General features: G+C 46.8%; 3 protein-coding genes across 3 annotated transcripts; 1 reads left to right on the top strand and 2 right to left on the bottom strand.

Annotated features, from left to right (window-relative positions):
- Positions 1-450: 450 nt before the first annotated feature.
- LOC135808149 (MICOS complex subunit MIC27-like) lies at positions 451-1,092 on the top strand. Its single transcript, XM_065321296.1, has one exon. It carries the CDS (start codon positions 451-453, stop codon positions 1,090-1,092), a length of 642 nt encoding a protein of 213 aa, XP_065177368.1.
- A 504-nt stretch (positions 1,093-1,596) lies between these two features.
- LOC135805856 (nucleolar GTP-binding protein 2-like) lies at positions 1,597-8,397 on the bottom strand. Its single transcript, XM_065319975.1, has 5 exons — positions 7,762-8,397; positions 6,530-6,953; positions 4,804-5,067; positions 3,820-3,891; positions 1,597-2,451 (listed from the first exon to the last, which is right to left on the bottom strand). The coding sequence occupies exons 1-5, from the start codon at positions 7,977-7,979 to the stop codon at positions 1,891-1,893; spliced, it is 1,539 nt and encodes a 512-aa protein (XP_065176047.1). The 5' UTR covers positions 7,980-8,397; the 3' UTR covers positions 1,597-1,890.
- A 691-nt stretch (positions 8,398-9,088) lies between these two features.
- Positions 9,089-13,155, bottom strand: LOC135805855 (ciliary microtubule inner protein 2B-like). Its single transcript, XM_065319974.1, has 6 exons — positions 12,937-13,155; positions 12,234-12,502; positions 11,195-11,379; positions 10,690-10,815; positions 10,210-10,405; positions 9,089-9,605 (listed from the first exon to the last, which is right to left on the bottom strand). The coding sequence occupies exons 1-6, from the start codon at positions 12,984-12,986 to the stop codon at positions 9,523-9,525; spliced, it is 909 nt and encodes a 302-aa protein (XP_065176046.1). The 5' UTR covers positions 12,987-13,155; the 3' UTR covers positions 9,089-9,522.
- Between the last annotated feature and the right edge of the window lie 595 nt (positions 13,156-13,750).

Here is a 13,750-nt window from a genome sequence, read left to right as displayed (position 1 = left end):
CTGGGCCATGCATGAATGCATGCATGAACCTGTAGCTGTGAAGTGCGATGATCATGATGATTTGACGTCCTCGATCTTTTTCGAGTTGAGCATGCATTCTGCATGTCGCGGATCGGGAAAAAATCAACCGAATCTCCCGCGGAAAAATGAGATTAAAATTCTCGATCGATTCTTGCACATGCATGCGCAAAACAACACAAAAAATGGCGAAAGTAACATCATTACGTACTCGTATCCTTGGAAACGACGGAGATGCACCGATCTTGCATGACGCAAAAATCCAGACTTGAAAAATTATGTTCGTTCTACCACCAAACTCAACACCTGGATATCCCGGATCAAGCGACGAAGAAGAATATCTTTTAGTTTGAGTTTTCGGAGAGAATTACGTCTTCTACTGGTTGAAGCATCAGTCTTTCGAAACAATTCTGTGTGCTTGATCTGTGCAGAATGGCTGACAACAAAGACAAGCAGTCTTCTCGGACAAAAATCTCTCAGCTCAGTATCTATGATGTTCCTCATGCGCAAGCAAGGCCCACACTTGTCTCCGAGCCCAGTAAATTGGACATTGGCATCAGCCGGACCAGGGAAATCATCTGGCGATGCAGCGATCGGGTGTGCAGTGTTTACCGTCGTGCAAGTAACGTAGTCACTCACGTACAGTCTAGTCCAGACCTGCAGCATAGGCTGGGAATAGTCGCACTCTCTGGTGCTGCTGGAGTTTTGTTTGCTGGTGCTCGTGCTGGCCGATTTCAACGTAGTGTTTACGGCCTAGTATTCTCTGGTTGCGCTACTACTGCTCTGTGGCCCCAGGAAACGAAGCAGACAGCTCGAAAGACCATATGTATTGCACGAACCCAACTGTCGGAATTTGCTCGCCCACCACCAGTGAAGTCTGTACCTGAAGCTGTGTCTGTTCCCAAAGATCATGCTGCAAGGCAGGAGCAGCCAGAGATCAAAGCTGCTAGTGGGTCTGAGGAGGTGGCCCGAGAAGCTGACAGTCAGGAAGATTTGGACAACGTAGAGGTGGTAGATCATGGGCAGTCCAAGGTGGAAGATAGTGATATGTATGCGAACAGAAGTGCCTCCTAATGTGGAGGGCTTAGCTGCGCTGTATGTCCTACAGGCGCTTGATTTAAAAGTCGCCAGGATTTGACATCATGAGTACGTTGCACTCAACTGCCCAGGCGTGTGCATCTGGAAAGTACCTGGTTGCTACCATGGACTACCTCGTCGTTACTTGTATCAAAACTTGCAAAGTCAAACGGATTCCAGTAAGTCGAGAGTCATGCATGGAATTATGCTAGCATATGCCGGCATGTGCAACTTGAGGCCGCATGGCATGTGCTGTTCAACAATATACGTGTACATTGGTTGCTCTACCGGTACACTTTACCAAGCCAAGGCCTTGCGCTGCTGCTGTGAAAAGTACAATGTTACTAGCTGCTGTGACACCTAGCATCCTTTGATGCTGCATCTTATTTTTTACTCATCTGCATGCTGTACGTATTGTAGTTGATTTTCATGAAACTCTTCTCTCTCACGATTTAGGAGAGGCTTCTTCGTAGACCTGGTTGTGTACACGTTCTTCACGTCTTACATATGTCCGTCACATGGTCATATCATTCACATCGTGTTTGAAAGAGTGCTTGCTTTTCACAAGCTTATACAAGGTTCAATTTATTTACACTGTTCCTATGCGAGAGAATATGATCAAGGAGTGTGTTTTATGACATTTCGTGACCGTAGTATGTACATGCACAGTAAAGGTTTTGTTGCACTAAAAAAAAACTCGTTATGTACAGGGTTTTATATATAGTTTGAAGAAAGTGTGTGGCTTTGCCGTCAGCCCGACACAATGTCCTAGGTACAAAGCCCATTGGGATATTCTTAGTCTTCATCATTATCGTCATCACCACCATCCGCCTCCTCCTCCATGTCATCTTCATCCTCTTCTTCGTCTTCCATGCCTTCATCCTCGTCCTCCTCTTTCACATCATCCTGCTGCTGCTCTTCGTCCTTGGCACTGCTGTCATCCTTGTCACCCTCATCACCCTCTGCCTTTGGTGGTACACTGAAGTAGGGTAGCTTTCCTCTCTGCCAGTCATTCAGAACCATACGGGCTACTTGACACACATCTGGCTCGCCGCCCTTCAGCAGCCGACCCGTCTTCTGTGCAAGGCGTTCCAGGAAGTCAGTGGCATCACCCCACTTCTGCAGGCCATACATCTTCTGCACATGCTCTGCCTTGATTCGCTTCAGCACTGCCGGAATGTGATCATCTGGGTTCGGAATGTTCTCAATACGTACAACGCCCTTGAGAACCATATCAGTCTCAGAATCTCCCGATGGGTAGACCACGCCAGGGCAGTCGATAAGAAAGATGCGGCGCATCAGAGTGATGTACTGCCACACCTTCGTCTCGCCGGCAAGAGGTGCAACATTGCAAACCTAGGCAAACACACACACACACACACACACACACACACACACACACACACACACACACACACACACACACACACACACACACACACACACACAAATAGCAGAGCATGAGTGAAGTGGTATCACAAACACCCCTCTGCCACTACAGCTCTCTCAACAGAAAGGAAGTACATAGTACCCCCCCCCCCCCCATTCTGGGCACGTTGAGACCGGGCATTACCCGTATCTCAGATCTGTCTGTAGCTCAGGGCAGCTCATCTATCATGTATCACGTTTTTGTTGAAGTTTATTTGGCAAGCATTGCACATGTTCAGGAAAAAGAATCCATCGATGAAAATGTGTGGATTACACAGGTTGGCAGTGACAAATAAGCACTAGTGCATATGTAAAAACTCAAAACACCAAAATCGACGTGCCTGTATCTGAGACGTCCGGATAAAGCGGGATTCACAGAAGCTTTAATGCGATGCGACGTGATTCGCGACGGAGGCGTGCGATGCAAACTCGCGAAATACCATTCACAGAAGAAGTCAGCGATGCGACGACGATTTGCAGATTTGGCTCGAATTTCAATGCAGGAGAGTATGTCACCATGGTATTCGCGCGGTTTGGTGCAACTTGTACAAATTTACAGGCAACTCTTGAACCTTTGTACAACTTTGCTGCAGAAAAGGTCAAAATCGTACGCCAAATCGCTTGTCCCATCGCAAGAGTTGAGCCAAGCTCAACTTCTGCGATGGCCCAGTTGCGGCAGTTGCGTGGGGTGCGAGATGGCTGCGATCTGGGGATTTCCCGGTTTCGCGGCTGTCGCATCGCAAAAAAGCTTCTGTGAATCCCGCTTTAGAGACGTTTGAGTGTACACTCAGCTCTGCTGATGAGACGTAAAAAGTCGAGGTGCAGATGAAGCTCTTAGGATACTAAAAAGACTACATAAACAAGAGTGTGAAACTCCACAACTGGTCTGGGCGACAGGGGATTTGTTGGTGACGTCATCTTTCACAACGCAACGTCATACAAAGCACACGCAAAGCATGCGGTGGGCACCAACCTTCATCGCGAGTCTGTGTGTTTTTGCTGCTTTCAAAACGAAAAATTAACCTTTTTCTCCCGCTCTTGCAGCCCTTTATCATACTCATGATGTAGCTGACGTAAAACCGGCCAAGTTCACGCGCCTTCAGACTCGTAGTACATGCCCCATGATCTCCAGAAACGTGGACATCAATAAACTATTCTGCCTTGGGCCAAACCAAGTGAAGGACACTCTTGTTTATGTACTCTTGATAAAATGGACAAAGTTGAGACACAAACCGGGCACGTGGGATGCTTGGCTTGCACGACAAAACCACACTCTACAAAGAAACATCAACATACCTTCTTCGCTCGTAACGCATTGATCACCGAACTCTTGCCAACGTTGGGATATCCAATGAAGCCAACACTGATCTGAAACGCAGAAAAAAAAGAAACAGTGTTCTAGTTTCTCAACTCATTACCTTTATAGTTATGGTCTCCTGAGTAATTTTAATCATTCCCTGTAGTATTCTGACAAGAAGGGAACGAGAACGTTCCATTCGAATAATTGTGTCTTATTGGCTGGTTGTGCGAGATAACTGTGATGCATGCGTACACATTAGATTAAAGAATATAAAACAGCATACTTATATTACTCTGCACAGAAATAGATAGCTGGGGACTTGTGCCGAAGAACCCAAAGAAAAGAGTGCAAAACAGATGCTGCCTGCAGATACAAGGAACTTTACATGGGACATTGTGTATTAGGGCTGCCCAACATTACCAACTGTGTGTTTCGATAAGAAAGTTTTCATTTCGATTATGCATGTAAATATCGCATGAACAAAAATACCAGTCACAATTGATGGTCAGGTGCGGCCCTGGCCATGTTCCATACCAGCTCATACATAAACAAAGCAAAGGTACTAAAATTATAAGTGCTGAAGATTCCAATCGGGTGAATTGCTATTTTGTTGGCTTTTGTTTTGCTAGCAATAAGGGTAGATGGGGTTGAAACTATCAGGAATTGAGAGAGAGAGAGAGAGAGAGAGAGAGAGAGAGAGAGAGAGAGAGAGAGAGAGAGAGAGAGAGAGAGAGAGAGAGAGAGAGAGAGAGAGAGAAAGAGATAGAGAAAAGAGATAGATAGATAGATAGAGAGATAGATAGATAGAGAGAGAGAGAGAGAGAGAGAGAGAGAGAGAGAGAGAGAAAAGAGAGAGAGAGAGAGACAGACAGACACAGAGAGAGAGAGACAGACAAGAGAGACAGTACGACAGACAAACCTATATACAGTACAAATATCAGATGACTTTATCATTCTTCTTGAAAGTGTTCACATCTCACCTGCTTCTTTTCAGGGTGAAGTTTGGAGAACTGCCTCAGCAGTGAGATGACGGCACCCTTGCCGAATGCATTCGTGAGACTAGCATGGAAAGCAAGAGTTGGATGTTCCGCAGAAAGAGTGGCAACCCAGCGCCTCGTGGCCCATGCAGGGCATAAGTCACACTTGTTCAGGACAAATATCAAGTGCTTGTGGGCCTTCTCTGTCTTCAAGTATTTCTCAATGCGCTTTGAGCGTGTGCCCATCGGGTCTCGCGCATCCAGCACCTGCAAGGTACATCAAGTGCGGACACACACACACAGGCACAGGACGTAGTAATGTATATGCACGTACACATACACAGCAGGCGACTGCCACAGCCCTAAACAGTGCTCAATAGTCAATACTACCGTACTGGCAATATATGTTGCCGCAGTGAGGCCGTGAAGCGTTACATTGGCACATGTTTGCCGCACGCAGGGCGTTACATGCAAAGTCGCACAGGAGCCGTTACACAGGTTTCTATATTGCCGCAGTCCTTTTTTGCTATTGCCGCATCACTTTTTTGCTATTGCCGCATCACTTTTTTTGCTTTTGCCGCATCATTTTTTCTTTTCATCCACATTGAAGGCACAGAAATTCAGTTGCTATCCAACTGTTACAAACCCGACGGCAAAGGGCGACAACGATATCAATAGAAGACTGTATATTTTAACTATCAGAGTGATCTGTTCACAAAAAGATCATCAAAAGGAAAGTGACATAGGGGAAGAACGCTTCCTCCAAAAACTACTGTCACTCACACAGTTAACGCTCTTCTTCGCAAAACGACCTCGGGAAAGAAGAAACCATTGAGATCGCCATCCACTGAATGAGGCGCCTTCGAGTGTCAGGACTTCCTGCTGCGTCCAGTTTTGAACTTTTCACCACGCGGTACACGTGCTTTCACAGTTTTCAGCCTTTTTTGCAGTGCAAACTGCAATGAAAAGATCGCCGCACCCCGCCGGACGCGCGTTACGAACTCAACGAAAATTTGTCGCACTAGCCTGGTCGCGCGTTACGCCGCACCCCCCTGCGTTACGCGTTACGCGGCAACATATATTGCCAGTACGGTAGTACCCAGGGGTAGAGCTCTCTGACACCGAAAGTCAGAACAATTTGTTGCAACGCGGGGTTTCACGCTGAGGGATAATCAAGCAACATCAATAACTGTCACATGCAACCGAAACGTGAATGCCTGTCTAGAGACAATCTTGCAATACACCCATTCCAAAGTAAGTGCAAAGCAGAGCATACCTATAAGCTGTGTGCATAACTGGTGGGTGTACACATGAAACCATGCGTTTGTGCGTCCTTTTCCTGGCTTTTTTTGGGGCAACATGGGTGTGGAAACGAACGGAAATGAAAATTCCAACAAGCGTTTTTCAGCATGCATCAGCTGCGCACTGGTGTACATACCAGTTGCTTTGACTGGCGGGTCACAACTAGTACTCGAAGGCGCTGCATGACCTAAATATACGCTGCTTTCTGCGAATGCCTGAATGTAGGCACGTGCCAACCGCAAACGCAACGCGTACATGCGCCCGTCATGAACATAGCTTACAAAAATCGAATCAGAACACTATTACCACAAATCCCCCCAAGAGCACCATACATGCTAGTACATGTAACAACATTTCCACCCTAGCGACAACCCATCAACAGCACTAGGAATCGTTTTCAACACTGGGAGCAATGTCGACTACATACCTGTATAACGACATCGGACGCATCCACAACCTTGTACAACTCTCCCCAAATACGCTTGGATTGGCCCTTGGTGAAGATCAACTCCTGTGCTTCAGGTCTTTCAGATGCAACACCTTTGTCCAAGTCCCGGTCGTCATCACTAGCATACTTCTCCTCACGATCTGCAACATTTGCTGCAAGCTCCTCCATGTCACCGACTTTCAAAGTGGGTCGTTTCCGACGAGAGTTCTTGCCGAATGTGTGATCAAATTTTTCAGTCTCCAGTAGATGTGATCGGACATGCTTCGCCTTCTCCTGCAGCAGAGACACTGGCAGTTTGCTGCGCTTCATGACAACTCGGTACGGATCGGCCTTGACTTTGCCCATCTCATCTTGAAACGTTTGCAGGGCCTGCTGAGTGACAACGCGTGTATTGCCAAACCACCTAAACATCAAGCAGATCAGATTGCCACATTCAATCACTAAGCAGTTTAACATTACTGCATCGGTGCCCTAACACACACCGGCTTCAGGGAATACGCAGCAGCAGCAGCAACAGCAGCACAAGAGTTTGAACAGCAAACCAGAGCGTGCAACTGCATGAAGCTGGCAGGTCACACAGGCAGGGATACAGCCACTACAACACTGTACTGGTTTCAATGACGTACCCTTCTTTCCCTTGTGTATACATGTACCAGCCTAAGCTAACTGCCGGTAAGAGAGCTAACCCATTGCAGCGGGGGCATCCTATGGCTTTTCCATACCTACACCAGCAAATAGACCTTTCCATGCATGATGCTCAGGCGCGTAGCCCGTGCAGGGCGCAGGGGGCATGTGCATCCCCTAAAATCTTTCGACCTTCACCAAGCATGTATGGGCCAAATGGCCTAGATATCGCAGCACAGTGCCTGCTGTGATGCCAAAATCGAGTGACAGTGTGTTTGAATTTGCAGTAGCTGTATAGCTGTATAGCTGTATAGCTGTATAGCTGTATATCTGCACACTTCAGTTCACAAGCCTACTACAGTGTGCTCGAACTGCTTCAAGAATATTTCGACCGTGCACTCCCTAAAACGTGGACCAGCTACGCCACTGAATTGCTAGAAAGTCTGCATCTTCAGTAGGTCAGAAGGGAAGAAGTTTCCTTTGTTTCCAAGGCTCAGCGGAGTTCAGAGACATACATCAGCCATCAATTATTTCAGGGTCTCGTTTTTCTACCAAAAGATTGTCAGATCTAGTCTTCAAAATCATACCTTCGATTCGGTTCCACTCGGGCAACAGTTCCTGGAGCGGTCCATTTCTGATATTCAGCTCCCTCCACCACCTTTCCCTTGCGATTTCTCACAGGTTTACCAGCATCTCTGTACATACGCAATCGCCTCGACGTTGCTTTGCTACGACCAAATGGCTGCGCCTCGCCATCTCTTTTCTTTATCACACCAGGCTTACTGTTTCTAGTAGACTTCCCCATCGCAGTAGCCAAGGCCTCACGGCCGTAAACAAGTAAAAGCGGGGAGAACTCTGACGAAGAATGGAAGGAACACACGGTCAAAGAAACAAAACAGACTTCATTCGAGGAGAAGATCGATTCCGCATGAAAAAATGCGTGCAACTCATGCACCGCCACGTTTTTCTTGTGATTGAATGACGTCACTATTCTGATAACAGTTCGCCGAGCGAATTTCGTCGACAATCAAGTAGCGCACCCTATTTCTCTAGACCAGGGAGTAAAGTAGTACAATACTACTCCCTGCTCTAAACTAAAGCCGACCGGATTCATGCCAGCCATGTCTTGTTGTTTGGGTGTGGGGAGGCAAGAAGAGCCCAAACAGGGTTAACCTATGACTCCCTGGGAAAAGTTGCACTATAGAATGGTTGTCCATTGGGACATAACCCTGGAATGTCAGATGCAGCTACCGGCCGGCAACGGGGAGCTCGAGCATTGACAGCAGGGGCGTCGCACACGGTACGGTCATTACGGTATTGACCGTACCACTTTTTGCCCCAGATACCCGTGAGACAACAAAATACACTGATCTGGGATCTAAAATTCCAAAATTTTCGGCTCAGCCACCACTCCCCCACGAGTCAATTGTACTTCAGATGGCTGACCGTACCACACTAAAATACCTTCCGACGCCCCTGGACAGTCATGGCAAACAGTCTAGTACCATGATGTACCATGATCAGGAAGCCCCACACATACCGGTATGTGTAGGGCTCCCTGCTCATGATCCAGCATCCGAGTGTGCCACAGAACAGCGGAAGCCAAGACAATTTTGGTGAGAACTACAGTCTCACTCTGAGTCACTGCCGTGTCGTAGAACAAAGCATCTTAGACTTACCAAGTTACAATGTACAGGTCTTGTACATGTAAATTGCACATGCGCCGATTACTAGGGCTGATATTCCAGACTGAGGACTACACCAGTCTCATGCGTTCTGATGGAAAGCTACAGAATTTGAAGCGGTCATGATCAAGACACAATATTGTGACAATAACGTAGTCTACTGGCGCGGCATGGCAATCAATGACTTTGCACTGAATCATGCGACCCGGGGGCATGCTATGCTGACGAATAGATCTTAGTCGAGATTCACATGGTAAATCAGTCTGGGCTATAGCCACACACAAGAAACCGTGATCATCTGGACACAACGCTGCATATAAGATATGCTCAAATGCAAACAAAAGTCTGGCACTACATGCCACAGTTCTAGTCAAGACCTGAAGTACGGCTTGGCAATAGTGCAGACCAAATAATCGTGAAGGGGATTATCAGTTCGAAAATGACTTGGGAATGACTTCTGTCACAAGTTCAGAGCACGCGGTATGGATTCAAAACCTTGATATTAGACGAATTGACTATTGTTTGAGCACTAGACTGGTCTCCTTGAATTGATGCAGACATCATGCGACATTGGGAAGACAGTGACAATGAGCCTCACTAAAGCCACGGGAGCCATATAGCTGTGATGGGCACAATGCGAGGTTTCTTTCAGGCAGACCGCATTTACACAGAGACATCAGTTTCGATTGGTGGTAGTGTCGTGGATGTGGTTGCACCGTATGTTCGCCCGTACTTGTATCGGTAGCCTATGGATTAAAAAAACAAACAAGCGCCAACGACCAGAAGTAGGAGCGGTATTAGATTTCAAGCACCAGCCACTGCACAGTGGCACGCTTGCTCACATGATTCGTATTTTGTTATCTTTAAGACCTAGGATTCATATTCACAGTGGTGTGGTCACTAGAGTCAGATTTAAGAGCAAGTTTTGAACACTATAATCCAGAAACTTGAAAAGGTGCTCACGAGAGGTAGACACAAGGAGAAACAGCCAATTCACACCATCCAAGGCCTCAGTCACAACAGACTGAACAGAGTGGCACCATTTTTCACCTGCAACCCTCAGAGTCTCAGATTCAATTTGACCATAAAGGCACTTCTTTTTGTCAGTCAAACTATGAAGCTTCGTTTGCTAAAAGCTAACAATCATCAGGAGCTAAGATGTTGCGACATGGGCAGGAAGCGCGACACTTTCTTTGCTAATAAGCATTGACTACAATAAACAATTCAGTGAGATGTCGACACTGAAAGCTTCCACTGTTTGTTAACTTAAAAGCAGCTAGTCAGGAAAAGAAGGGAGCATCATCATACAGACCCCCCCCCCCCCCCCCCCCCCGCAAAAAGCACACTCACCAGGAACATGTCCGGTGTATTTTGGCACGATCCCGTTGTCCCGGGCGTACAGTGGCGCACTGTAGTCGGTTCGAGGAACAACCGGCATCCTTGGTGTTGGTTCCTTGACGCTCATGGGACGTACGGGCATGTCACGGCGTGTGTCACGCATGTTGTTTTCGTGTTCAAACTCATCGATGGCTGTTCTTGATCCAACCTGTGACGAATATCCAGGGAAATGAAGACATTGACTCTTTCAGTCGCATAGCAACACCGTAGAATCGGTCCAGCAATAACTAAAAGGACACTTCTGCAAAGCCATTTTGTGCGTGTGTGGTGACTGGCATGCAGCGTTCTGGACAACATGGTTTTGGAAGACGTGCATAATCATGTCCTACACGTCGGGGGTAAGTATTGCAACCTATTCTGGTTTTGCTTCGGCATGCAATTGGCACAGAAGATACCAACAATATGATTATCTCACCATCCCAACACACCCACCTGGAAAGTGTTCGCATATTGATGATTTCTCCAGCGAGGAACAAAGCCATCATACCCCGCCTTGAAATACCTTAGGTCCGCACCTTTTGGCATTGTGAAGGTGGTCATCGTGGGCAGAGGAGCATCCTGGACAACAATGATAAAATAGTTATGAACCCGGTAACAGTTGGTAGATTTGATTGCCACCAGGATGATACAGCTGTAGTTGAGAGATAGTGTACAACTCTGGACACTGAGTTTCAAGATGTGTGCATCCATCAACGTCCATCAGACAACATGTTGTCCAATGATCTTATAATAGAAACTGAATTTTAATAGTTTTGTGATGTGAACAATCAGTTTGAACAGGCGTCGAATACAAATTCTTTTCAATGACTGGATGCTCTAGAACCATCATTTTTGAAGTGTCGTCCCACTCTACAGAGCTCACATTCGCAGTGAAAGCCCCATGTAATTTTACAAAGAGAGCATTTCACATTGATTTGTATGTGACCTTGATCCATACCTTGGAGATAAACGGTGGAGCGGTGTGATGGCGGCGGTGACGGGGCTGCTTCAATGTGTCGTTCAAGAGGCTGCTCTGGTAGCCCAGTGTCTCGTTCTGTCTGTTCTGAAAGTGTGCAATCGATGCACGGCACACCTTGGCATTGGTTCGTCCAAAATGATGGTTTTGACGTTTGGGTATGAAGCCTATCAGGAGAGAGAAGGAATATAGAACCCATACGTGACCAACGAAGATAAGAATGATACTAGTACCGTATTTTACCGGTTGTAAGTCCACCCCGGTTATAAGTCGACCCCCTATCTGGAGGTGTCAATTCTGCGTTTCAAAGTTTTCACCCAAAGAAGCACTACTAACCACCTCCTGCTACGAACACATCAACAAATCATGTAAACATTCCTTATTGGAGGATATAACGTCCCAATCCTTGAAAAAGGCCAATAAACTGGCAAAAATGTATAAACATGGTGCACTCGTGCATGCAGTGCTGGTCATTTTTTGTAAGATACTGATAGTTCCTGGTTATAAGTCGAATCCCGGTTGTAAGTCGACCCCCACCCTTTCTCCTTCTATTTTAAGTCGCAAAAGGTCGACTTACAACCGGAAAAATACGGTACATGTATCTACTTCATGTACTTAGATGTAACATGTTGACATAATTATGATAAGTCTGAATTTTCTCATGCATAATGACGATTTCGGTCCTCTCTTCACCAACAACTTTCTCTTTTCGTTCGTCCCTCTTGATATTTGTACTGTTGTGGCAATGAACTGAAATATTAAGTTAGAACCAACCAACCCAAAATGCGGTGTGTGCCACCTACAAGTGAGCAGATTAGAAGTCCAAACCTATGTGTAACTCTATAACAGATAGTATCTCAAGTAGTCGTGTATGACGCCATGTTAAGTCGTGAACTTCGTTTGTAGTGTGTATTGTTAAACAGTATGCCAATTAACTCGACATAGTCTGCAAGAGCACATATTCTCACCTCTCAAACTTCACCAATTTCATACTTCTTTTCAAGTACACATACGTTCATACCTTGGTATCCAGGTACGACTGGGTCTAGCAGTTTCTGATCTCCATGTGATTGCCATCGGCGCTCGATCGTTGCACTGGCCTCGGCTTCTTCGAACGCTTCCAGATCAGGTATTCCCTGTTCGGTCAGCTGGCTAGGTGGAAAGATGTCACGCAAAATGGGCTGTTCCGAGTGGGCCGTGCTCTCGTCGGGATTGGCTAGCAGTTTGTGAGTTGTGGTGCCGTACGTATCGGAATACCGGTACTTCCGTTGAGGGCAATACCCATTATATCTAAACCGGCATTGAACGCACATACATGTATGTATCATGTAAGTTAGCTGTTAGAGGAAGTTTGGAAATTGTTTGTGTATTGTGCTATTCTGGCAAAAGATTTAGGTGCTTGCGGGATCCGCCTGGATTCAAACCGTGCATGTTTGTTCTGAGGAGCATTGTAGGAACACTCAGCGACTAGTGCCACTGCTGTAGCACTTTAGGGATATTAATATTTATTGCTGGCCACCAAGGGGATAGCAATCATCCCATTATATTCCCATTGCACCCACACCACTGCCAGAAGAAGTGCTGTTGTACGTTGAAGTACGACGGGAGGCTACAGTCGTAAGCACAGCTCCGAAGTCACAAGAGTACCGTGCCATACAGCCTTACAGGTAGGCCGTTCTATTGGGCAGAACTATTACTGGTGGACCGGCTTGGTGTGTACTTACCCCGGGATATGGTGGGGCTCATCGGTCGTTAGTTGGTTTTTGATGCTCATCCTTCTTGCACGATACTTCGAGGTAGATTTAGGTGCTGCGGAGAAAGTACTGGGGACCAACTATCCACCACAGGCTTTGCACTATCTCCCTACTGCCAGATCTAATGGGAACGCAAGCCAGTGAATGTCTCGCTGCAAATACTGATACTAGTGATAGGCGGTGTTTATCTTTCAGAGTGATTGCATTTTTATAGCAGAATGTTTGGGTTGTGTACTGACTTCGTGTCAAGTGTAAATCTACATCCTCCTTGCACATTTTTGTATGGAGAGTACTCCACCGGTACCGGTGCACCATACACCGAGATAGCGCGTGAGCAGCAGAAAGGGGCTGTTTCCACTCATATCGCGTTCATGTGTCGCGTCGCGCAGCGTCACGTCACGTCCATGGCAACCCCACCTAGCGACATGCGCTGGCCGAAGGCGAAGGGAAGTCCCGAGTGTGATCATGTCCATGGGCATGGGCATGGACCGGTATGCGGTAGATCTACGTACCAAGCACTTGAAGCAGTTGGTACAGCTGATACAGCGACAAGGCTAACCTAGCTACAAAGACAAGTAGAATCTCCTAGTAGTAAGGCTCGCGACAGTGTCATGGTGGTGGCAGTACCTGCTGACAGCTAGCTGACGAGCTGAGAGAAGGACGCCATGGGCAGAAGTTACTTACTAGTAGCTGGAAGAAAAGAAGTTGAGGTTGAAGTAGCTACATGACTACCAGGACGACATCCAGGAGCGATCAAAGAATACACGACGGACGTCAGTAGTAG

This window comes from Sycon ciliatum, chromosome 1 (genome assembly GCF_964019385.1).
Source record: "Sycon ciliatum chromosome 1, ocSycCili1.1, whole genome shotgun sequence".
NCBI lineage: Eukaryota > Metazoa > Porifera > Calcarea > Leucosolenida > Sycettidae > Sycon > Sycon ciliatum.
Note: the sequence above shows the minus strand (reverse complement) of the source record. Positions and strands in the feature narration are given on the sequence as shown.

What these genes read in the sequence shown, in the direction of transcription:
- LOC135805855 (XM_065319974.1), bottom strand. Translation starts at nt 12,986, where the DNA reads ATGAGCATCAAAAACCAACTAACGACCGATGAGCCCCACCATATCCCG. An exon ending in GAGCCCCACCATATCCCGGG is followed by an intron (nt 12,503 to 12,936) that starts GTAAGTACACAC and finishes ATGCCGGTTTAG; the next exon opens with ATATAATGGGTATTGCCCTC. An exon ending in CTCCACCGTTTATCTCCAAG is followed by an intron (nt 10,816 to 11,194) that starts GTATGGATCAAG and finishes ATTGTTGTCCAG; the next exon opens with GATGCTCCTCTGCCCACGAT.
- LOC135805856 (XM_065319975.1), bottom strand. Translation starts at nt 7,979, where the DNA reads ATGGGGAAGTCTACTAGAAACAGTAAGCCTGGTGTGATAAAGAAAAGA. An exon ending in TTCACCCTGAAAAGAAGCAG is followed by an intron (nt 3,892 to 4,803) that starts GTGAGATGTGAA and finishes TCTGCGTTTCAG; the next exon opens with ATCAGTGTTGGCTTCATTGG. An exon ending in ATGCGTTACGAGCGAAGAAG is followed by an intron (nt 2,452 to 3,819) that starts GTATGTTGATGT and finishes GTGTTTGCCTAG; the next exon opens with GTTTGCAATGTTGCACCTCT.
- LOC135808149 (XM_065321296.1), top strand. Translation starts at nt 451, where the DNA reads ATGGCTGACAACAAAGACAAGCAGTCTTCTCGGACAAAAATCTCTCAG.